The 25,774-nt window shown below is 40.2% G+C and overlaps 1 protein-coding gene across 1 annotated transcript in view; it reads left to right on the forward strand.

Moving 5' to 3' along the window:
* Positions 1-7,215: 7,215 nt before the first annotated feature.
* THBS2 (thrombospondin 2) overlaps positions 7,216-25,774 on the forward strand; it is a 32,450-nt gene continuing 13,891 nt past the window's right edge. Inside the window, exons 1-14 of the mRNA XM_056488064.1 lie at positions 7,216-7,477; positions 8,480-8,554; positions 9,428-9,984; positions 11,444-11,528; positions 15,917-16,110; positions 16,897-17,037; positions 17,272-17,368; positions 18,037-18,207; positions 19,038-19,214; positions 19,938-20,111; positions 20,552-20,679; positions 20,789-20,941; positions 21,997-22,215; positions 25,161-25,268. Of these exons, the coding sequence (XP_056344039.1) occupies positions 7,471-7,477; positions 8,480-8,554; positions 9,428-9,984; positions 11,444-11,528; positions 15,917-16,110; positions 16,897-17,037; positions 17,272-17,368; positions 18,037-18,207; positions 19,038-19,214; positions 19,938-20,111; positions 20,552-20,679; positions 20,789-20,941; positions 21,997-22,215; positions 25,161-25,268 (2,286 nt within the window). The 5' untranslated portion in view covers positions 7,216-7,470. The remainder of the gene's footprint in view (positions 7,478-8,479; positions 8,555-9,427; positions 9,985-11,443; positions 11,529-15,916; positions 16,111-16,896; positions 17,038-17,271; positions 17,369-18,036; positions 18,208-19,037; positions 19,215-19,937; positions 20,112-20,551; positions 20,680-20,788; positions 20,942-21,996; positions 22,216-25,160; positions 25,269-25,774) is intronic.

Raw genomic sequence — 25,774 nt, forward strand, 5'->3', positions numbered from 1 at the left:
GTTCGTATTTAAAAAATATACATGGATTTTGAATTCAAGGAGGATAAAGAAAAGGAATAAAAAAAGGGAAAAGATTAAAATAATAAGGGGTATTGAAAAAGAATCTAGCATCTGAAGTGGAAGAAAAGGCCAAACTCCTAGAGTCAGACATTTCCAAAATTTACAGCACCAAATTAATTCTGTACCAGGACTTTGTAGGAGCTGGCACCAGAGGTTCCAAACCCAGAAGTAAGTAATTTGAATCTGTCTCATTTGGGACAGTCTCACAGGAAATGGATAAAATTAATATATATTTCATAAAGGAGAAGAGTAAGCAAATAAGGTCTCAGTAAAGCACAATAACTTTAAAAATACTGAAACTAGGAGTAAATGAAGATAGAGAGAAAAACTTGATAAAAGCAAGGTCTATTTACCAAAGGAAGCTCATGGTGGCTTCTATGCTAAGATAAACCTTGTAAAGAAGGAAAACGCAAAATATCTAATTCTGCAGTTGTTAGCAAAAGATTAAGGCCCAGTGGCAAATGGAGAATTATCAGTTAAATTGCAGGAAATGAAGACTGCTGCTACAAGAGCTGGAATTTCGAATGAAGAGTCAGCCAGGCTGGCAGATAAGTAGCTTGGAAACTGCCTCAGGCACAACTTTTTCTGAAGGCTGTAGTTGAGCTGGTTTCTAGATGGTTTTTGGGTAGAGTTTAATAAACATGCAAAGGATTAGAACTTTAAGTGGGCACAGAAAAATGAAGAATAACAGTAAGAACAATTAAAATTAAGTGAATAATTGCTTGTTTGCTATTTTATTTTTGAGGGGAAAAAAAGTATTAAGTTCAAATTAAAAGCAAATGAAAGGCGTTCTGCTGTATTTGAACAAGCGGTGTCTGACAGGAATAACATGTAGTATAAAAATTAGTAAATCTATATATTTGCACCCAAGCTGAGTCTGAACTTCAGTGTCTTCAACATAGCATAGCATAGGGAGCTTACCAGGTTAATGCAATAAAGGACACATCTTTGAACAGGCACACACTTGTGCTCACACAAATGCATAAACAGAACCCCAGCAAACCTCACCAACATGCAGGATTCCACCACAGGATCACCCTGTGGTGGATGCACACAGGATCACCCCAACATCTGCAAATCATTCATCCAATTGCAAAAGTGCCACAATCATCAACCACACTTCTTTTCTTTTCCTTATTGCTGTGAACCATGCAAATTGCCATGCAAATTTAAGATGTATTATGTGGTTAGCTGACAGAAAAATTAGAAGTTTTATGCTCAGCAGACCTTTTCTTGAAGTAGCCAGCTTTTTTCCTTGTGGCTTCATAGAAGTGAACATTAAGAAACATAAAATAACTAACTAAATAAACATAGGACCATAATAAATACTAATGTGTCTCTTCATCTGACCAAGTATCAATCCACTGCTGTGCCACCATTTCCAATACCAAAGCAGTATCACTTGGGAAATATACAGCTAATTGCTGTAAGGCAAATAAACATGAAAAAATATTAATATCAGTAAACCTCATATAGATTGAATGACATCATTGTTTTTTAGCTTATCATTTTCTTATTGTCAGAGAATAAGTATAGAAATAGCAAGAGAATGTTTCATAGCAAGGGGAACAAAATGCAGTTTCCTTGTACTCTAACACTGATGTGAAGAGCAAAACACAAAACTAATTACAAATAAATTAAATAAATTAATTAAAGGCTATTAACTTGCAAGAAGTGACAAGTCTGCAATATATGTGTGTGAAGTTACATGGCTTTGTTCCTGGTGTATGTTGTAAGGAATATTTTTTCATCATTCCATTGTATGATTAAACCAAATTGAGTAGTCTATGGTTATCATCAGAGCAGATTTCTCCCTGTTCCCTCTCCAAGAGTACCAGAGACAGCCATGCTACAGAATGTAACAGCAAAACTGACTTTCTTCACCTTTCAACTCTTTCAGAAGGCGGTTGAAATTTTTTAATTCTATGTGGATTATGTCTTTCAGAGATATTTCAGAGCAATATGAATGTTTGTAAGCATGAGAACTGTAGAAGGTCCGACTTTAACATGTACAGCCAAGAATTTGTTTGGGAAGTGATGGTGTGCTAACTGGGGAGCATGAATGCTCCCCTAACCATTTACAGCTAAGCAAGATGACTTGGATTTTAAATATTTATCAGCAATGCAAGTAACAGCTATATGAGAGCACCAAGATAATTAATGAGCTAAGGGAAAATGTGGTCGGAGTGTGGATGCTCTTACTAGGGGAAAAAGAGGCAAAACACATATTAGAGTAAAAAAAAATTATGGGAATTATTTGTTCAGCTTTAATCTTCATAATCATTATCAGGCCACAGATTAATGACACTCTTTCTCCCAGTCAAAGACACAGCCAGCAGTAACAGTTTCATGAATTGCCTTCTTTCATCTCTTCATTTCATCCTGTGGGACTCATGACTCCATCTGTGGGAGTTTTGAACATATGGAGAGATATCAAACCCCCAGACTCTTCCCTGTGGCCTTTCAAATTTTTTGCAATCAATTTCAGTTCTTTTCAATACATTTTTTTTTTCTTGGCCTGTTGCAGCTTTCTTCCATTCAGTTTCTCTACCCAGTTGTGTCTCCCAGTCTCTCCAGACGTTTCCCATGTTTCCAGGACATACTGTACTGGCGAGGCCACATTTTGCTGTCAGCCAGCCAACCTCCTGTACCTGTAGAAAAATGGGGGCCAAGGAGGACAGTTCAGATGCCAAGGCCCATGCTGGAAGGAGAGAGAAAGCATAGCAAAGGCAGCACACTTGGTTGTGGAACTGCATGTCTGCCAAGAAAAGGGGTCACAAAAGTGTGGTTCTCATTGCAATAAAAAATTCTTTTTAGACTAAGATCATTCAAACATTTGTTATAGCTCATTGAGCTCTCAGTAAGCATTTGGCATTTTGTTTCACCTAACTGAATGAAAAGAAACTAGACCCAAGCCTTCAAAACTTGTTTGCTGCTACATCCTCCAGAAATGAATGGCATCTGCTCCCCCAAAAAACTTTTAAAATCCAGCTGGACCACTGAAGTTATAATTTTAGTTGTATTCACTTACCTCTCAGCTAAAGCTACTGTCAACTTTAGTATGTTTTACTGCTAAATAGGGATTTAATCCAAATCATCTAAAAGCTTTGAGATTGGGTTGGTTTTGAACATATGTAGATACAACAGATCAAATCCCATTTGACATACAGAGAGCACGCTATTGGAAATATAATAAATATTATAATATTATGGCCTGGATAATAAGGATAGTCTTAGTTATTTAAAAGTCAGTGTTTTAGCGACCTTTTCCTGTTATAAATGAAAACATCAATACTTCTCTGATAGAATATGAAACAAAGCAACAAAGTTGAATAAAAGCAGGTCTTTGGGTAATAAATCTGTTCTGAATCTGGTAAAAGGTTTGAGGTTTTTTTACCCAGAGCAGCAACATGGGATTTACAGAGCACTTTCAGTGCTCATTTGCACTGCACTTGGTAGGGGAATGTTCCTTTTTGGAGGCTGAAAATACTTGGCAGTCTTAGTATGTTCAGCAGCTCACGTGGGGAGAGAATACAAAAATTCTGTAAAATGGTTCAGGACACAGTTAACTGTTTGTAGATGGATATTTGTTTTGTCATATATACTGCAAGAACAGGGAATAAAAATGGTTTCCAGATCCAAGTTTCCGACCATGAGTTAAGAGTCTTGGGTTCCACTTATGTATGGCTCTTTCCATAACTTATTGTGTGACACTAGTTAAATCATGTAGAAGGAACCAATGCAGCAAAACAGTTAGACACGGACTCAGCTTTAAACTCAAAGTCCTCCTGCTGAAACCACTGCACAAGTTATTATGCATAGCCATTTTTTGAGTAAAGACTAAGTTTGCAAACGTGTGGTAGCAGTATTTCCCTCTTTGACAAGTTTATTGTAAAAGCATACCAATTGGTGCTTGTGCAGCCTATGGCCATTTGTTCTGACAGAATGCATTATCATTTGTATCTGTATATATTTTATATCTGGAAATTACTTAAAGGAGGCTTAAAATAAGCCCAAAACACTTCTTCCTCTGAAACACAGAGCAGAAGACTAAGTACTTAATTGTGATAATTTTTATCTGGCACCAGAACTTAAACTAAAGCATACATAAAGCTATGTCAAAAGTACCTCCCTCCTTCATCATAGGTGAATTCACTCTCCCTTGTGTATTCCAGGACTCAAAATCTGCATTTAGCGGAGTACTTACAACATGTTGTCATAGGAAGCACTCAGGTCTCTCTCCTTGTCCCTACAAGCTCATTCAAAACACTTAGTGACTGAGTCACATGCTAATCTGAAGTTAGCTGTTTCAGTTTTGGAACCTCAATACAGTGGATTATGAAAATCAAATTCCACCACAGAAAGAAAAAAAAGAAAAATTCTTCCTGGCTTTTTGACAGCTTTTCTGTAAGAATATTTACAGGTGAAATCCAGGACTGCAGGATAACATCTGAAGGATGTTATCACATTCATTCAACTAGATCTATTTCAACTTTAGTCAAAAAGGAAAAGAAAAAAAGATCAGCATTTCACCCAGCAAAAGTCACAGAATTTGTCTTTTGGATCATGCCAAAAGTACAAAGATTAAATTTTAGTAAAAGGAAAAAAAAAAGCAGTAAAAGGAAAAAAAAATAGCATGTGTAGCATATTCCACCTTATTGGGATTTCTCCTAATATAGGAGAGTTCAATTCTTCCACAAAGTCAAGCTAAGTCAGAAAGTCAGTGATAAAGTCCTAGGCAAAACCATGGAATATTTGGTGGAGGAGATCCATCAAATCACTTCTTAGATAGTGCCATACCAGAATCCTGACATTCCCCAGTGTTTGACAGTAACGTATGTTATCTTGTACAATGTTTACATGACCCAAAATGGAAGGTCCCTAGGGCTGGTACAGAAGGAAAACAGTAGACTGAAAAAAGCAAAGGGAGGTGCATAGAGAGATGACAAGTTAAGAACCTGTGCTCATGTCTGATGTGCTGGTCTGAAGAAAGATACAGTGAAAGGTAAAACACTACAGAAAACCATCAGTATGAGATCCATGGTTACCTCAACTGTGTTCTTATATCTTAGCAAATCTGACTTCACAATCTCTCAAATGATCATTGTTTCTTCTTTCCCTTTGCACTGAAAAATCAGGTAAATTGAGACACATGAATGCTATTCCACTGTTTGCATGCGTACGTTGGCTCGCTGCAGAAAGCAGAGTGCATATTTGTTTCTTTGAGACTTTCCACCAGGAATCTTGGAAAGAAGATGTTTACCTCTTCCAAGGCGGTCAGGGGAAAGTGAGCAAGTAAGCATTTTCATGGCTGTGGAAAGACTACAATCAAAACTGTCTTCTCAAAGGTCATCATCCTATACATAAACCACTCAGCTCAAAACAATATGCTATCGATCCTTCATTCCTACAACACTCACAGAGATGGAAAGATTTGCTATGAGGCAGCTGGTTAAAAGCTGCCACAATAAAATTTGGCTCTTTATTGTTATTTTATTGACTTAAAAATTTCTACTGTAAAAAGGCTTTCCATATAAATGTAAAATTAATTAATGAAACTATTTCAAAGATACCTTCTTGGTCTCTCTAACACATTCTCTTCTCCAGCTGTAATCCCAGAGCAGCTTCCTGATGAAAGTTATCCCAGCACATTTCAGTCTAGTGGAAAACACACCATACAGCTACATATATAGCTATAAAGACTAAGTCTTAATATAGCAGGGAGAATGAGTAAACCCACTAGAATTTGAGGTTTTGTGAACATCATTAGCTGTTTTTTAAAATTCTTGAGGTTTTACAAAACTGAAAACCAAATGTCTTAGGAAGACAAAAAAGCCCTCTCCCTCCTATCTTGGCTCAGTCCCCTGGACCCTGTGAGAAAGGGGAAGGCTCCTTGGCTCCTGCTACTCTGCAAGGCCAAGGCCAGCCAAGTTGGAAGGAGCTTCCATGGCAAGCGGAAAGGGAGCAGTGCTTGCATTGGCATTTTCTGCTGTAGTGATAGATTGAGCCTTTTGAAGTCTTCTGAGCTCTGAAATATCAACACCTTTTTCTACTGGAATTTCAAATTGTGATGGGCAAAGTTAATGACTTCCTGTACTGTTTATTTTTTTTTTTGTTTGTTTGTTTTTTTGGGGGAAGGAATTTGTTTATTTTGTTTGGGGTTTTTTGTTTGTTTTATTTTTGTGTTAAGATTTGAGAATTTTGCCCATTTGACAGGGCTACATTTCTTGGATTCTGCAGGCAACTGAGCCAATCCATGCCTCTTCACACCACATGCAGAATTATTTCACAGATATTCCGCAACCCCAGTTCAGGGCTCAGCAGCTGAGATCATGGTATTCTCCTTTGACTTCTGAAATATATCCGCATGTCACGGCAGGTTCTGTGTGTAGCCCTACCACAGGGATCCATCCTCCAGCTCCCTACGGAGCGTGATGCGATGCTGGAGGCTGTGCTGGCTGCTCCTCAGCACGGTGACCTTTAAAATTCAGTGGCTGTGACTGGAGTCCTCGATTATGGAGACAATTCCCAGCTCTCCTAACGTGACTAGGATCAGTCTAAGAGTGAGGTTTCTTGCGTGCCGCTTGCCCTAGCCCCGAGCCAAGGAGCACGTCTCAGTAAGCGCTCAACGCCTTCCTTGGAATGAAAGGGATGGTGCTTCTAGCGCAGAAAAGCGGGACCGAGGCGCTGGGCTGACATCCCGCGAGCACCTTGCCAACTGACCGGGATAAATCTCGGCTTCGGGCTGTTGCACGATTTAAAAATTAAAAGGATAGAAATGAGAGAACCGAGCCCTGGAGACGGCCGGGTTTTGCGGCGGTAGCGGCAGGAGCACCGATGCCGCAGGCTCCAAGCGTCCCCTGAGAGCCGGGCCGGCCGGAGGGGCCGAGGACGCGCTCGCCGCCCGCGGGAACGCGGCTGTGCCCGGCCCGACGGCAGCTCCGGCCCGGCCGCGGGGCCTGGCGCCGCCTCCCGGGGGCTCAGCCGCGCTCGGCCCCGCCGCACCGACGGCAGGCCGGGCTGCGCTCCGCCGGGCTGGGCCGGGCCGGGCCGGGCCGCCCTCCCCGCCCCTCCGCGCCGCTCCGCTCCCCGCGGGGAGGCCGCTGCCGCCCTGCCCGCCCCCCGCACCGCCCCTGCACCGCCCGCCGGGGCGGGCCGGGCCGGCCGCGGCCCCGCAGGTAGGCGAGGTGGGGAGGGGGCGGCGGGGGTTTATGTCACCGCCGCGGAGCAGCGAGCCGGGGGCGCGCCCCGGCGCCGCTGATTGACAGCGGGGCCCGGCCCGCAGCCCATAAAGGCGTCGGCGCGGGGCGCGGTGCCGTGAGGGACTTGCGACGGCAGCAGCGAGGCGCATCGCGCTCCGCTCCGGACCGGCCTCGCCCCGCAGAGCCCCAGCGCGCCGTCGGCCCCCCGATGCCAGGTGAGGCTGCCGGGCGGGAGGTGCGGTGCCCGCCGCGGAGCCCGCTCGGGGGCAGGGGAGGCTGTGCCCGCCCTCCGCGGGTCGGGCTGCGAGTGCGGGGAGCGGGGCGGGCGGAGCGCGGCACCTGCCCGCAGCAGCCCCGCCGCCCGGGCAGCTCTGTCCCGCCGGGAACGCCGGGTTCCAGAGGTGGGGCGGGCGTCCCGGCGGCTGGCTGTAGCCGTGGTACCCTGGGGATGCCAGGTAATCCGAGTTCCGTGTAGAACAAAGAGAATGCAGACAGGGAGCGCTGGCGGCATCCCTGAGTCCTTGCAATGGTGCGTGGAGTTGGCAGTGCTGAAGTTACTTGGCTGTACTGGAGGACTGGATTTCTGCACATTCCGGGGAATGCTTCTGCTCCATTCATTGTGAGCTGAGACACATGGAGATGCAATTATGTGGTTTATAACTGCACAGTGCTGCAGGGCGAACCCGGCATCACGTTAAGAGTCACTTTATGCAGCTATGGTTGGGTACAGAGAATTGTCTATATATATATTTATGGAAGAGAAATGAGTTTGTATCGTGGCACTGAAAAGTGCCCCTATTACTCAGACTCATCCTCTACATCCCATTATCCTGCAAGGATTTTTTGCTAAATACTGTGCTCCAAAGTAAAGATGTGCTAGCAATTAGCTGTATCTTCTGTAGTGATATATGGCAGCTACTGAAATTTCATTAAGAAAATATAAATGTATATTTTCTGTATGTCTTTCCTTTCTATTAAGGACATTTCCATAAAAAGGATCTTTAATTTTATATTTCCTCTTCCCTTTACCTGATGTCAGATTTTATCTCTGCCATCAATAATAGACCAAGAATAAGTGTTACAAGAATCAGTCAAAATAAAAATTCTGATTTTATATGTATAGTTGCTGTTTATGGCATTTCATGAGGAGAATTGCACTATTGATAGCTGCTAAATATAATTTCCCTAATACTTGCTACTTTTTGGTTTATTCATAGGAGCTATGCTGAAGAGGAGAGGGTTGTTGTGGCTGGCTGTCTTGATAACCCTGTGGTTTTCCTCAAATGCTCAGGGTAAGTTCAGACACTTCTTAACTGGATACAGACTAACTCCCAAAGGTAAAAGTTGCAAAGTGTTGGCTTACCTGAACTACATTGGGCAAATTAATTGTAAAGGATTTTTTAAAAGTGCCTGTGGTGGTTTTGGCAGATATACCATGCCAGTGCTAAATGAAGATTTCTCAATATATTACAAAGTTGCTTTCTTTAGAAATTATTGATTAAAATGTATATAATCCCAGAAATAAATGATACTATACTTTTCTGTGTAGTGGAAATGTATGGTCAAAGTAACATAAACAGAATCACTGAGTGGGATGACCATTTTAAAAAGGTAGAGGTAGGGAAATAGACATCTGCAGTTCAAATATAAGTAGAATACAAATTGGCACGGTGCCAGACCCTCATTTATATCTTTCTTGGTTGCAGTCTTTGAAAAGAAAATCTCTTTTTTTGGGGTCAGTGTGTAGGCGCATGGATTCTCATAATTTGATTTTCCATTGTGTGGTGATAGTATAGAAATGGCTTCAAATTCCTTATCCATTTATGTATATTAAAAATATTTTATGAATAAATTGCTACATTCATCCATGTGTAAGCATATACATAGCTTACAGCATACATGTATATGTACAAATATGTGCTATATAGTGCTACAAAATATGAAGCCACATGTGTAAGTGTATAATCAAAAGTATGTGCATGCACAGAAGGAGAGAATTGTCAGGTAAATGAAAATGTCAGGTAGAAAATACGATTCACTTGCCTGCTTGTAGGAACATTTGTGGCAGCAGGAAAGTACTGGGTTTATTCTGCTGGTCCTTAATGTCTGTCATATATTGTAAGGCTTTTTGTAGGCACATTGTCACACACTGTTAACTTTTTCAGATGGTGACAAGGAAGAGGAGACGACCTTTGACTTACTTCAAGTCAGTAACATAAACAGAAAGACAATTGGAGCAAAGGTGTTCCGGGGCCCGGACCCCGCCACGCCGGCGTACCGCTTCATTCGCTTTGACCACATCCCTCCGTGCAAGCCGGAGAAACTCAAAAAGATCCTAAAGCTAATACGGCAGAATGAGGGCTTTATCCTGTCAGCCACCCTGAGGCAGGACAGGCAGTCTAGAGGCACTGTCCTCGCCTTAGAGGGTCCTGGCATCAGTGAGAGGCAGTTTGAGATCATTTCCAATGGCCGGGCCAACACCCTGGACCTCATCTATTGGGTGGATGGCTTCCAGAACGTGATTTCCCTGGAAGACGTGGACCTTGCTGACTCACAGTGGAAGAACCTCACCGTGCAGATAACAGGGGAGAACTACAACCTCTATGTTGGCTGTGACCTTATTGACAGCTTCATCCTGGAGGAGCCTTTCTATGAGCAGCTGAAAGCAGAGAGCAGCAGGCTGTACGTAGCCAAAGGGTCCACTCGGGAGAATCATTTCAGGGTAGGTGACCGACCTGCAGAAGCTTGGGTTTTGGGTGGGGTAAGGAGGTAGCTGCAAAGAGTTTGGGAAAATGCAGTAGGTGCAGTTCTGTTGTCCCAATGCCTCTTGGATTTGATGGGGTGACAGCTGTTCCCAAGCAGAGTGTGCTTTTATTAATTGCTGTATATGTGTTGTGTGATTTTGGGATTTCTGAAAGCAAAGGCAAAACAATGTCTAAATCCAGAAAAAATGTGCTTTCCTGTGCAACCATCCTTTTTCTCTGCAGATGTAAGACTTCTGGAGATGTTGGGTTTTTGTGGTGATTTGTAGACTTTTTTACAAATTTCTTGAAGAATTGCTTTTTCATTGAAATATATCTATTCAAATCATGAGAGCTTGTTCATATTTTTATTTTTTACTTGAAAGAAGAAAAAAAGAATTTTTAATGGAGCTGAACCATGTGGTGTTGGTCCATCCTGTAACAGAACATGCTGGTTTGCCATTTTGAATGGTTCTTTTCAATTTAAATTTTAAGAAGAGGAAAAATTTGAAAAAATAAATGGAATAAAGAGTTTTGATCAGCCCTGTAAATGAGATTATTTTTCTTTGTGGAAAACATTTGAGATGAAGAAATTATAAGTTTTCTGGTTTTGCTGTCAAATGAAAATGACCTTCTACCTCATAATCTAGTGATGTGATCTGGCCCAACTGCTTTAAGGACAGCTTCTTTTCAGTCACAGCTGAGGTCAGACTTGAACTCATGGCTCCAAAAATTACAAAAAGCCCTTTCTTTCTCATTGTGCCATCTAGTTTTCAGCCAGAGCCTGATCTGCTGGAGTTTGGCTCCATGGGATGACTTTTACTCCATGAGTTTTGGCAGGGACTTCAGAAGTTCTTGCCCATAGACTCTCCATTCCTGCCTCCATGACTGTTACTCCATCAGTAGTGCTCATACAACTGGTTCTGAAGCTGTACCATTAAGAGGCTCACTGAAACAATCTGGTTTTTTTGTTTTTTTTTTAATTTCTTTGACTTTTTTTCTCCTAAATTAAATAGATACCAGTCTGGTTTTAGAGTGTCTCAGAAGTATTAGCACAACTGAGGAGGTAGTGAATTATGGTGCATGGGAATGACTGGCTAAGGATGGAAGTTTGATGGTGCAGGAAAGTTGGCTTTGACCCTATCTAAAATTCACTGTGCAAATAGAGATGTGAGCTTGTGACAGATTAATATCTTTTATTATGGCATGTTTCACAGCATACCTAGCTTTGTGGCTTATAATACTGAAATTGTATGCAACAAAACTAAAACCACTTTATTTTTTTCCTGTGTGTTAGATTTAATGCCTTGTAGATTGTATTTTATGTATTTACTTATGTCTGAATCAAGTCAGTAGCATGGATTTGAAACAGACCAGTTATTAGTTATGCCAAAAATTGATATTACTGCTTTTAATTGCTTTTTAAAATTATTATTACAGGGTCTTTTGCAAAATATTCAGTTAATCTTTGATACTTCAATAGAGGATGTTCTGCGTAAGAAAGGATGCCAGAGAAGCCAGTCAAGTAAGGCTTTTGTTGTCTTGTTAATACTGTTCAGTTGAATCTGAAAATTAGAAGCATCAGTCATGAAATACTATTGTAAAACCATGCAACTGATCCCTTTGAAATGAAAAGGAGAATGAGTTGCTTTTTGGTGGTAATGGGAACTTAATATGTTTGTATGATGTCATTTAGCCTATTATTTCAGTTCAGTTACTTAGATTTATAACTCTAAGTCTCTGTTTTTAGATTGGGATAAAAAAGTGTTGGGCAATAAATTAGTAGAAATGGAAGGGAAAAAAGCATATGCAGGAAAATATCTTTTCTTACATGAGTTTTCTGCAGTTCTTTTCATGCAAGACAGGTGGTGTTGGTTCTGAATTCTGCTGCTGTCAATGGGCCCACAAACTAGTCTGCCATTCTTAAAGACACTGAATTCCTTGGCAATAGTTTTGACTGAAAGAGGCTTTGAGTGTAACTCCAAAGTGTTGATAATCAAAACAACCTCAGGAAAATAAGAAATTAAAGGAAGAGATATGGAAGGCATGTATGTTATGGGCTGGCGTGTTCCTGTTAGTCCAGTTCATGCTTACTCTGCCAAGAGGGGAGCATTCTGTGTGTAGCAGTGTAGTGGATTCCCCATAAAAGAATTAGGATTGTTTGTCAAGTATGTGCTAAGGTTTTGTACTCGTGCTCATAGGAGGTGCTGACTGTTTTACTTCCCAGTGCTTGTAGCTGACAAGGGCTCAGTCAAGAATCAGAACCAGCTCAATCTGTTGGAGGAATGTTGTAGGTGCACAAGGCAGGACTTCAAAGTTTTGTTTGGAACTCCTGCCACCTGAAACAACATTATTTCTGTCACTTTGCTAAAATATGTGACATACAGAAAATCAATTAATCAGATTGAACTCAATTTTTTCCCTAGTTTATGCAAAACCCAGAAATTAAACCATAGCAGATTTTGACTTCTTCAAAGGAGTAGTAAGTGTTTTGAAATATCACCAAGTAGAAATGGGATGTTACTGTACATCTACTATGAGGAGGAAACCAATGAGAGCCTAAAGGAATAATTTAATTCTTTGTGCTAATACATACCTTAAGAGGAATTCTTGTACAGCTATAAGCTGCTGATCACCAACAGATAATATTTTCTTAATATATTTTTATCACATGTAAATTGCCAAATTTTCGGTTCTTTAAGTTATACAGACTTGGGGGTTTTGTTTTATCATTCCTGAGAATTATTTAGCAAATAATTAAATTCACAGTATTTTTGCTTTTACTTTGCAACACCAAGAGAACACTACAAGATGGAAATTTCTTATGCAGGAACAAAAAGGAACTAATAGCACAGTGAGGCCATCAAAATTACTTGAGAGATTTTTTTATATCCATGTCAGATTCTGGCCTATCCAGCTAAATTACAAACTCATGGAATGGGTCAGATTGAAAAGGACCACGAGGCATCATTAGGGTAACCTCCCTGCTCAAGGAGGGTCATCCAAGAGCACATGGCACAGGATTGTGTCCAGATGATTCCTGAATATCTTGAATATCTCCAGTGAGGGAGACTCCACTCTCTGGGCAACTGTTCCAGTGCTTGGTCATCCACACAGTGAAGTTCTTTCTCTGATTCAGGTGGAATTTCCTGTGCATCAGTTTCTGCCCATTGCCTCTGTGCTTGGCACCATCCTCTTTGGATATTTCTACATCTTGATGAGGTCCCTTCACTATTGTCTCTCCCTGAGGCTGAGCAAGCCCAGCTCCCTCAGCCTTTCCTCATGAGAGGGAGGCTCTGGTCCCTTGATTAACTTTGTAGTCCATGGCTGGACCCGATCCAGGGGTTCCATATCTTTCTTGTACTGAGGAGCCTAGAATTGGACACAGCACTCCAGATGTGGCTGAGGATGAGGAGAGAGGCAGAATGGTTCTTCTCTGCCCATCTCTCAAGCCTGTTGAGGTCCTTCTGAAGATCTGTATAGCCCTCTGGGGTATTGGTCACTCCTCCCAGCTTTGTGTCATCAGTGAACTTGCTGAGAAGGCATCTGTCCATGCAAGTCACTGATGGATGGTTTAAACAATACTGGGCCCAGTATTGGAACTTGGTGGATGCTGCTAATGACAATTACCATAGTTGAAAAGCCATGAATGACATTACCCACCACAAGATGTTTTCCCATTTTGATGGCTCGCTCCTTGAGCTGAAGTAAAGGCAGTAAGATGACATATTTGTGTTAATGTCCTGTGACAGCAAGGCTGATGTCACCAGTGAAGTTCTGTCAGCTCTAAGGACACAAAAGGAGACAGGACTGTGTTTTCCCAATGTATCTTTAAGCCTAATATGGGAATGTGACATGGTGAAATGGTGGCTTGGAAATGCTGTTTGGTTGAGGGTAGGAAAGAATGTCTGTAGTGTGATGGCTGCAAATCCTTTATGCACTATTTATACACTGGATAGGAAAGATGACAAAAACACACCTAAATAGGCACATCAATAAAATCCCTTCTTGAGCTATATCAACAGAATGATGTTTGCATATGTGAGAGGGTGCACATTTTGCTCTTCTGGTTTCTCATTTTAATCATCTGGTCCTTAGGAAATTAGCAGGAAGCCAGCAGCAGAGAACTGATTTCCCAGTGATCCCCAGGCATCTTCTTTCAGTCACTGCCAAGTACCAGTAGGAAGTGAGGATTTAGTTCTTCTTACATATTTTTGGTTTATGTTTCCTGCTGAGATTGCAACTTTATTAATGTCCTCAGAATGTTCCGGTCAAGGCACACTCCATGTTGGCTTGAAAAATATGAAATTAATGATCTGAGAAGTGCTGTGGGGGGGATCTGAGAAATCTAGTGTTTCAGTGTGGTAGGAAAATTGCATTCTTTCCAGGGAATCAAAAAGCAGCTGAAATAAACTGTTCTGACACAGAGTTTTGATTTGCTATGTGGTTTTCTCCCGTCCTGTAAATGAAGCTGGACAATTGCTTCAACTTTGGAAAACTGCGAACAACATTTTGTAGACCTTGGCTAGTGGCAGATGTTTCATAGTTAATTTAAAAGCACATCAAGCCAATAATTTTAAGTTTGGTTGAGAAGTAATCACTTAATGTCATACTGTGGTTGGTTCTTTGTTCTCTTTTTTTTTCATCTTTCCAAATGAATGAAGAATACTTTGTTCCTGTTTTCATTTCCTTTTATATTTATATGTAACGCTTTACATTATATGGTAAAGGGTCAAACCAAGCCCTTAACATTTCTGAAGCTTTGCCACCTTTGATTTGTCAACACTGAATGGTATTGTGGTTTTGATGTGTATGATTTATGGCACATGTTCCTGTGCTGATTTCTTCTTTTTAAAGATATAGCAATTTTAAAAGAATATTCTCTCTTTGGTAGCCTTGAGCTATTCCAATGTTAGTAAATCTGGTAAAGAAGTGTTTATAAAGAGATAGGGAAGTATGAATTGTTGTATAGCTGATATCAACTTTGAGTTTATCATGGAGTCCTTAGAGAAAGCATCCCAATTTTGAGTTTATCACGGAGTCCTTAGAGAAAGCATCCATGGAATCCATAAGACATTTACCTGATAGAGATTTAAATGCTCTACAGAACATAGGCTGTTTTATTTAGTTATCGATGTGCTTTTTAAATTAATTAAAATCATGCTTGCTATTATGTTACTTTCCAGGAATTTACTGTAGACAGGGATATCTTTAAAACTATATTAGAACATATCCAGTTCTCCCAGTCTAATCATGCAAAGTTCTGTTTTAGTTACAATCTGCCTTTTGGAGGAGTGTTTGGAGTGACAAATCAAATAATCTGTCTGATCTTAGCTTGACCTCCATTTTTCTCCAGAATGAAGCAATTTTTTTGACACCTCCTCTGAGCTTAACACTGGGCAGTGCAACATAGAGCAGCCCAAAGTCTGGTATACATTGCATAAGGGTCCAAATTTGATCTAACCATGGAATTTATGGATAGAACAAGTACAATATCTTTCTGCAAGGAAACTCTTTTCTCCTGCCTTTTTCTCTGCCTTGAGGAAATGTGATAGGTCATGAAAAAATCTGAAACCTCTTATGTCTGAGGGGCTAAATAGGTTTGCTTTTTTGATACTGTGTCCTTTTGTTAGCCTTCTTCATAAATGAATGTGTTGCAGTGCCAACAATTTTAAAGTGAGGGCCATGTGAGACACAGCTTGGCTCTTAATTTTGAAAAGGGAAAGCCTATAATTGGAACCAGCTGACATCTAACCCCTCTTTTATTTCGTGGGTATAATAAGCATGAAGCTGTGCCAAAATAGATGTGTTTAAACCCTACCCATGGGTGCCAATTTGTGATTTCAGCAGGAATCTGTAATCTGTGGAAGAGCTTTGTATATGCTGCTCTTCTCTTTCATTCTCTTGCTGTAGCTGAAGTGAACACCATCAATGAGAGCACTGAAATCCTTCACTTGAGCCCTGCTGTCACCACCGAGTACGTGGGTGAGAAGCCAGGGAAGGCTGAGTTCTGTGACCGCTCCTGTGAGGAGCTGGGATCGATGTTCACGGAGCTCACCGGCCTGCGCATCGTGGTCAACAACTTGGCTGATAACCTCCAAAAAGTGGTAGGTGCCTGCAAGTCTGGAGAGCTGACAGAGGTCTGCTGTGCAGGGCTCTTTCCTTCCTTCTTTTGTGCCAGGACATTTAATAGGGATTTCTTGTAACGTATGAACACCTGTTAGTGTATCTACATATATGTAAAGGTGTCCTCTTTTCATTGAGACTAGTTTGGTAGTTTTTGAGCATAACACTTTAATCAAGGCTTGGTTTTCACAGACTGGGTTTAAAAGAGCACACACACATACACTTATATACAGGGGAAATCCTTCTGAAGGTTTGTAAATTGGAAGCTAGCAATCCCAGCCTTGCTTGCACACTGTTAAAACCTTATTACCATGTTTACACCATTTATGACTACATCAATAAGTGGCTACATGGGGTACCCAACTGCAAGTAAATGTATGGGATTTTCATAGTTAAAGTATGATGGTGATGTTTTGCTGAAGTCTGCCCCTCTTTTTTTGAATCAGCTAATTATTTCTGAAGGCATTTTATTAGTATGCCAGATGTGTCAGGACTAAAGTCTTCTCACCTAAAGATGAGCTGTAATAGAGGAAAGCAAAATGGCTAAGAAGAGATTTCCTTTAGTATTTTGTGACTGTGTTTGTACCATTGCTAGAAGAATTGCTATGTGGGACCGCAATACTTACGATCATCTTCCTTATATACATAAATATATAGAAATACATTTTTTGATGGAAGAATTAAGTCCAGTTATGTCTCAGCTTTGTCTATTTAAAACAGTTTGCCTATGAAATACACAATTTGTTGTCATTAACTTCATCTTCTAGTCTGAAGAGAACCAAATTATGTGGGAACTGATTGGGCCTAACAAAACACTGAAGAGCCAACCAGTTTGCTGGCAGGATGGCCGTGTCTTTGCAGATAATGAAAGCTGGATTGTGGATAGCTGCACCAAGTGCATTTGCCAGGTAAGGTTTTGGAAATATTCTTCTTCTCTGCAGTAATGGAGTTCCAGTTCAACTGTCCAAGTCAGGTCATATTTACATAGAGCTTGGCTAGACTTAATGACGTTTATAAAAAGTAATCCCCATGTCCATGGTAAAACAAATCAAAACATTTCCACAAGTAAAACTTCCCCAGATGCCCTCCTTCATTAACCTCTCTGTGAGCATAAATCAGTAAATTGTTTTTTTTGCCTTTAGGATTCCAAAATTGTGTGCAATCAAATCACCTGTCCAGCAGTCTCCTGTGCCGATCCAGTTTTTGTTGAAGGTGAATGCTGTCCAGTCTGCTCTCACTGTGAGTATTTAACTGAGGAGAAAGATAGCCAGTCTTTGGCATTATTTAAAATCACTACTAGTGTTTTTAAAGCTGAAAACAAGTAAGATGATCAAGGCAAGTAAGATCAAATATAGGACTTGTGTGTATACAGAGTAACTTGGGTCTGTCGTCATTGATTATATTGGTTGCTTAGAATTAAGATGATAACCTGCTTAGCTACCTTGGGCATAAAATATTAAAAGCTTCTCCCCAGTCATGTTTCATATTTTTTTCTAATTCAGAGCATAGGGCTCATTCTTGCAATAGGCTCTTGATCATGTTCACCATTATGCAGCTTTCAAAGGTGGGGCCACATGTCATCACACTGACCTATATTCTGAAGCCAAAGGCAGTTTGGACTCAGGTTTTGGCTCATCTATTCTAGAGATAAGATGTTCTTCCTTTAAAGATCAGTGCTTCATGCAAACACACTGAACACAAGCTCATGAAGATCCAGGATTCTTATCTGAACTAACCTCATTATATTACACCATAATTCCATTATGTCAGTGTCTTGGGGAAGCAAATTTAGAAAAGGAGATCTAAATGTGAAAGTACATTTTCTTCAGAAAAAGAAAATATCTTCTAAATAGGATAATAGAGCAACTTTCAAAGCTAAGCACTTTTTCTTATCTTTTGCCTTGCAGCTGATGACAGCGAGGAGGGCTGGTCACCGTGGTCAGACTGGACAAAGTGCTCAGTTACCTGTGGCTCTGGGACACAGATGCGAGGAAGGTCGTGTGATGTCACCAGGAGTGCTTGTACAGGCCCACACATCCAAACAAGGATGTGCAGCTTTAAGAAATGTGACCATCGCAGTAAGTAGTAAATTTCTTCCTCTCTAAAAGCTTGTTTTGGACATCTCAAAGCTAAACCAGGTTTAGTCAGGACTGTATGTACTTGAGAAATCCTATATGCACAATTAAGGTAGCTGTCATTAGATTCTTTGACAATTTTCCCCTTCAAATATTCCTCCCTTTCCTGACAGCTTAATAGGTATCTACATTCTGGGCTCAGCTATGTTAAAAAAAAGAAAAAAAGATGATGAGTGATCCTTTCTTTAACATTGTGGACTGGAGTCTTTTGTTTGAACTCAGTTTGGAGACAACACTTAGTTTGTAAACATGATATGCAAGGTTATGCTTACATCTGCCATTCATTGATTGTTGTGCCATTCCATTAACTTAGCTGTGTTTAGGAATACAGTAATCATGGAAGATTTCTGCCAAATATCAAACTGCTTTTATATTTAAGGCACTTACAAGGATGATATTCCAGAAATGTAGTTAATGCTATTGCAAGTACCTGTGATATTCAGGCTAATATAGTACCTAAGGCAATATCTAGCAGCTGAGACTGCTAGATGTCCAAATGTGCATTTTGAATAACTGTTTGTTTAACTGGAAAAGTTTACTTTTAAGTAAAATGTCTGACATAGTTGTTAGTCATATGTTGCTTACTGAAATTCCTAAGAAAGCTGTTCTTGAGCACCTGAGCTGGCATGCTGAGCTTTAAGTGAAATGGTGAGAAGGAGATGGGGCATTCATCAGATGTGGTGAGAGGCTCATTAGAAGGATAACTCACAAGTGAGTTTGTGTTACTGCTGCAGGTGGGCTGCTTGCTTGAGTTTTGCTCTTTTCTCTGGCAGTTCGTCAGGATGGTGGCTGGAGCCACTGGTCTCCCTGGTCTTCCTGTTCAGTTACCTGTGGAGTGGGAAATATCACCCGCATCCGTCTCTGCAACTCTCCTATTCCCCAGATGGGTGGGAAAAACTGTGTGGGGAATGGGCGTGAAACAGAGAAGTGTGAGAAAGTTCCATGTCCAGGTATGTCTGTGGTCTTGAATCAAAAGTAGCACAATAATATTCCAGCTGAATTCCTTCTCTTTATTCAGATCTAAATGGCAATGAATTTCTATGATGGAAAATACAATTTTATCTTATGAGTGAAATAGCACACAAGGGTGTTTTGGAAATGAAGTCAGAGGTTTTTTAAACCTCCAAGTTATAATTTGGCTTTAAATGTTAAAAGTTTAAGAAATTTCCCTTTTAGCGATATAACTTGTACATGTCAAAAAAACCCACTTCCTTTCTAAAAGGAAGCTGTCTCTGTACTTGTTAGGAATAGACATAGAATTATAGTAGCAGTTAATTATGTCAAATGTGTAAAAAATGCATGCACAAATATCAAAGAAATCTACTACTGGTGGATTCTTTCTTATTTGTCTACACTTATAAACCTTTATCAGAGACCTTTCATTCCATGCACTTTCACTTTCCTTTCACACAATTTTTCCTCTTTGTTTTTTTTCTCCAGTGGGCATGGCATACTGTTTGGAATTATTGGCCAAAAAATGCCTATGAGGCAGTTGGGTATCTTCAATTTCTTTGTTTCTGAAATATTGCTATCTCAGTGCAAACATCTGCCATCACCTTTCTTTGTACATAGTGAGGAGCTGTCTCTAGTCAGGGATCTGATGAAGGGTTGTCATTGGCACCAGATGTTCCCACTTTATTGCCTGTGATTCTCTGCACTTTTGCATATCTTAGTGAATGGCCAGTGGGGTCCTTGGTCTCCGTGGTCTGCCTGCACTGTTACCTGTGGAGGAGGAATTCGTGAGAGGTCTCGCCTCTGTAACAGCCCAGAGCCACAGTATGGAGGAAAGCCATGTGTGGGAGACACCAAGCAACATGATATGTGCAATAAGAAGGAGTGCCCAATTGGTTGGTATTCATTCTTTATTCAGTCTGAGTAATTATTGTTGCTGTTATCTCTTAAATGGGTAATTATGAAGTGACACTACAGGAATCTGCTTATTATACTTTTGTTTCAGTAGAGGACATTTAACTATTTTGAGTGCTGTTTAGTGGGATTTTATATATTCATGATACCAGCTTTCTTGAACAAGTATGTCTTTCTTAAATAGGATTTGAATATGCTGTGGTGTATTCAACTGGATATAGCAAACTGTAACTTTTTCATATTAAATCAGTAGTAATTAGTCTTAAGTGCACTTAATAACCCTAACTTTAGGGGTTTTTTAAGAGTCTGTTGCATTAAGTGTGATTTAAGCTAAGGATCAGAGAATACCTGTTTCTTAAATGAAATTTAACATGCCTTTTATGCTCCTCACTTAATATTCAGTTTTTTGTGTCTTTGCCAGATGGGTGTTTGTCAAATCCTTGCTTTCCTGGAGCAGAATGCAACAGTTACCCAGATGGGTCTTGGTCATGTGGGGCATGCCCAGCAGGATACCTTGGCAATGGTACCGTCTGTGAGGATCTTGATGAGGTATTGGTTTTGTTTCCATTAACATCAGGAAATCACCATGAAAAATGCATTACTTGGGAACTTGGACACAGCCATCTAATTGGTTTCTCCTTTCTTTCTTTACCTACAGTGTATAGCTGTGTCAGATGTTTGCTTTAAAGTGAATCAGGTCCATCGCTGTGTGAACACAAATCCGGGTTTTCACTGCCTGCCGTGTCCTCCACGCTATAAAGGAAGTCAGCCCTATGGAGTAGGGCTTGAAGTTGCCAAGACAGAGAAGCAAGTAAGTTATTTTGAATGGAATTTAATGGTTTTGAGTAATTCTCATCTGAAGTATCTTTGAATGATGGCATAAGATAGGCTTGGGTACCAAACAAAAATAGCCTGAAATAAATAACTGTTTCAGTGTATTTTTGTTTTGAGTAACAAAACTTTGAATTTGGGATTGGCTTTTTTAAGGGTTTGATTTTCTTTAGGCATCTGCACAGTTGTACCAAATGAGCCTAAAATTCCATGAACAAGCATTTCCCTGCTTTGCACTCCTTTCTCTGAGGTTAACATACCTGTTCTGGAGAGTGGAAACAGAAGAATTAGGATTGTCTTTTTCATAAATATGATGCTCTTGATGTCAATGCTATCAGACACATGTCTGAAGCTCTCACTCCCTAAATTCCATTGGGCCAAAGCTAATCACTGGTGAAGGACAGCTGGAATTAGAAGTGGGGTTGGAGACTACTGTTTCCTAGAAAAGACAAAAATGTTTAAGTGGAAGTCATGGTTTGCCTTCTCTTTGTTGCTGTTGAATCAATCTGTGGTAAGCTCAGCTTGTGAATTCTACAACTGTGTGTAATTCTACAACCATCTGTGTAAGATTCTCAAATACTGTCAATGAAAAATATAGTTATAAGGAGGAGGTAAAAAAATCCTACATGAAGTGAGCACAAGGATTCCTTAGGGTCTTTGATTTAAGCAAATAAGATTGTCCCTTTATACTGTCAGGCAGAACATTAAAGAAAAGAGGTGAGTATAAAATCTCCTTCCTGTTGCAGATAGTTTCTGGGGTTTAATGACATCTAGAAGGCAACAGATACAGTTCTGAAATTGTTAACCACTTTAGTTGCTTTTTAATAATGTCCAGTTTTCCTGTGGTTTAATTATTTTTATTGTACATATTTGCTGGAGTTGTGAACTGACAGAGCAGTATGATTTACTAACTACAATCAAAAGAAAGTTCCTATCTTCAGACCTCTAAATAACTGGTCTGATTTTGACAAAGTTGAGGCACACAGAGCTGTCCGTGATTATCAGGTTTCAGTCAATATGCTTCATGCTTTATAGGTCTGTGAACCTGAGAATCCATGCAAGGACAAGACACACAGCTGCCATAAGTCTGCAGAGTGCATCTATCTGGGCCATTTCAGTGATCCAATGTACAAATGTGAATGCAGGACAGGTTACGCTGGTGATGGACGCATCTGTGGTGAGGATTCAGATTTGGATGGCTGGCCTAATAATAACTTGGTCTGTGCTGCTAATGCAACATACCACTGTGTGAAGGTAGGTGGAAAAGGTTGATAAAAATTCCTTGTGCTAATAAAATTTTCACTTTTTCCTAAATAGTTGTGAGTAACACTTTTAATTCATGAAGCTGGTAGTTGCTTTCAGCAAGCTTTGACTGTTACAGCATGCTTTTTTTCTAGGAGAAGCTGTGAAATGTGTATTCACTTAATCTGGTAAGATACAGTAAAGGTTTGTCAAAATTAAATCCAGAGTCCTCTGCTTTGGATTTCTTCCTACTTGGAATACAGGGACAATTGGGATGCTTGTGAATGGAGTTAGCACACTGAGGAGGAGTTGCCAAAAGCAGGGGTGTGAAGTACACAGCTAGCAAGAGCCAAACAAGGATCTCAGGGCCCAGGCAAGTGTGAAATCCTACCTGCAGGGCTTGTAAAAAGACAGTGACAATCATATAAGGGCTAGAGTTCAAAATGCTGTCTTGAACTACCCTTCCTTTTAAAGAGTTAAGCAGACCACACACTGTGAAAACTGGATTCAGAGCCTGAGATAATTTTTAACAATAGGAGCCTAAGAGAGGAATGAATGTGACTAATTAGAGGAGTTCTCCTTATTGGGAAGGCTTAAGGGGCCAGGATGAGAGATTCAGCCTCTCTCCCCCTTCAGAGATGTGAAATCCCAGTTTTCACTCTCCCAAGGGGATGACCTGACCTGGCTGTCACCATTTGCTCTACACCTGGCAAATGGGACCTGTCCAATCTTGCTGTGCAGCTGTGCTGTTATAGTGAACAGTGAAACATTACTAAATCAATGAGAAAAAACAACATGAGGGAGCCTAAAAATGGTGGCATGTAGGTTTAGTCCACATGGTGTGTTCCCTGGTTCCTGGTTCTCTCCTCATCTGAAGCACACAGTAAGTCCTCCTTGGTTTCACGGCCTGAGGTTCCTTTCAGTGGGAATTGCTCAAAAATGGTGAGTCTCCTTGTAGGTCTTATGATGCTGGACAAAATCAGGCTGAAAGTTCTTCCACCAGTTTAACAATGGCCCAAATAGCTGAGGGGTGAATGCACCCCCTGACAGGCAATTCCCTGGATCCTAGTTCTGAGTGGTGGCCTTGCTGATGGTTGAATGACAGGCACAATGCAGAGGGGCATACACTGTTAGCAGCAGCAAGGATGGAGTTTTGTCAGAGTAGAAGGCATTTGCAGATGTTCAGTTTTAAACACCTACCTGTGGGACCACTGACAACACTGAACCTGTATATGTTCTCTAGTCAGATTATCAAGTATTTTGCTAATCAGTCGTGGCTGTAAGGGCAGGCTTTCTCTTCTGAGGTTTCTGAGGATTTCTTTTCCCAGACCTGAAACATTTTTGCTTCTCCTTCTCTGTGTTGAAGTGATCAATCTACCTATAAATCCTCTTGAAGTTCTAGACCAAGAGACTAGGAAAGTCTGAAGTCAGGCTGTTTGAGAGAATAAGTCACTCATGTGAATCTAGGCTCTATCAGCTGAAAAGTTTCAGATATGGATGGAAATTCAGGCTTCAAGTGTTGGTCTTCCTCACTGTAATTGAGGTCTGTTCTTAGTGGATTCAGCCAACTCAGCTGTTGCAGTTCATATATACTTCTCTCAGTTCCTGTCATCAGAATTTGCACATGTTCACTCATGATGTAACACAAAGCATTAGTTTTGGTTAAATACAGCATGCTGAACCCATTCAGAAAAAAAACTTGTTTCCAAAGATTGTTTCATATTTTGTGTAATATGTGTTGATCTAATAGACACAAATACTTCACTTAGGGGAACATCTCCACCCACCAAAAAAAAAACTTCTTAAAAATACCGCAAGTGTTCAGGCCCTCATATTCTTTATAAGATATCCTTGTTGAGTAATTTGATTTTAAAAAGCTTTTTTCATTGAGCTGATAATGAGTGAAAATTAACTTACTCATGACTAATTTCTTTCATTGTTTCAAGAAATTTTTTTGTCACTGGTAACCAGTGTTGAGGTAGGCAGTCAAGACTCTTCACAGGTGTTTGGTAAAAATTTGGGGGATTCGATATTTATCTCAATATTTCCAGTTGTCTTTTTCTTAAATTGTCTGTACTATTAGAAACACTGAGATTGAAAACATCTTACTATAATATTCAGCCTATGTGTTACAAAAGATATTTCTGCATTCTTTTGACAGATTCAGTTTTGGGTGAGGTAGATCTGGAATGTGAGTAAAAATGAGAATAACGGGGTGTTTTCATAGATGTATTTATTCATAGCAAGCGGTAGAATTGCAATCCATTTTAGTTGATTTTAGTATTCTAAAAAAAAAGCATATTAAAAATTTGGCAAGCTGTTTTACTTCTTATTTTTCAGTGTAACTTAAGAATTGTTTATTTAAAATAATAATTCATTGCAAAGCTGTAATAAAAAACAAAGAGATCTGTTTATTTTTAAAGCCATGGAAGTGTTTTTCAGAGCAGTATAAAGACTCTTCTTTTAAAAACCTTTCTTATAGTGTTCTTCACTGCTGTGTAGTACTTTCCATTGCTGTATAGTAACTTTCCATATGAACAGCTGTTTCTGAAGACCTTCTCTTGGCTTGTTTTTATATTTTTCTGGCAACAAAACCTGGCCATTTTTTATGTAATCTTCAAACATATCTCATGAATTGTCTGTAAAAAGTTGCTGTAAGAGTGCATGTCTGTGCGTGTGGTGTGTTTGTTCTCTGCTAGTTCCCTCTTGAATTTACTAGAAACATGACTTTAATAGCAGCTGGGAAGTAGAAAGATTTACAGCTGTATTTCACTTACTTTACAATATGAAAGGAGAAAATGAATACTACCTTTGGCAACAAAAAACAGGCACTTTAAAAAGTACTTTGCTGATTGCTCTTGTTTCATAGTCTCTGGTGTACCATATCTGCTCTTCTGCCCAGGCAAGTTATTCTGACATAATGTAAACATAATGCATTGATTATTTCTTTTGGCCAGGATAATTGCCCCCTTCTGCCTAACTCTGGCCAAGAAGACTTTGATAAAGATGGCAAAGGAGATGCCTGTGATGAGGATGATGACAATGATGGTGTTGAAGATGACAAAGTAAGACGTGTATCTGTCTGCAGTACATTTGACCTAAAGATCTGATTTTAAGAAAAACCATTACAATAGATGTGAACTTTATTGTTCAGAGCTGCAGCTGAGTTATTCTGCACTTCCTTCCCTGAATGATGTGTAGTGCAGAGTAAAGCTGTGTACAGTCAAATGAGAGCAGTACTGTGCAGAGCAAAGCAGCCTGGGGAATCCCAGGACTATTTGTCTGTATCAGTTTTGAGTTCAGTTTTGTACATGACAACAGTTCAATGGAAAGTGGTATAGGATTTTTTGTATTGTAGTGGGAGAGTGACAAGTCTACTATGTTTGAAAAGCTAGTAAATATTATATATGAGATGTTATTTTTTTTTTATTCATTGTAACTGGTTTCTAAACAACTATCAACACAGCCAGTATCAAAGGAAAATGATAGGAGGAAAATACCTCCAATACTGGCTTGGTTCATGCTGTCCTTCAGATCTACTCAGAAGACAAATTCATTTATCTGCAGAGCC

This window comes from Oenanthe melanoleuca, chromosome 3 (assembly GCF_029582105.1).
Source record: "Oenanthe melanoleuca isolate GR-GAL-2019-014 chromosome 3, OMel1.0, whole genome shotgun sequence".
Taxonomy (NCBI): domain Eukaryota; kingdom Metazoa; phylum Chordata; class Aves; order Passeriformes; family Muscicapidae; genus Oenanthe; species Oenanthe melanoleuca.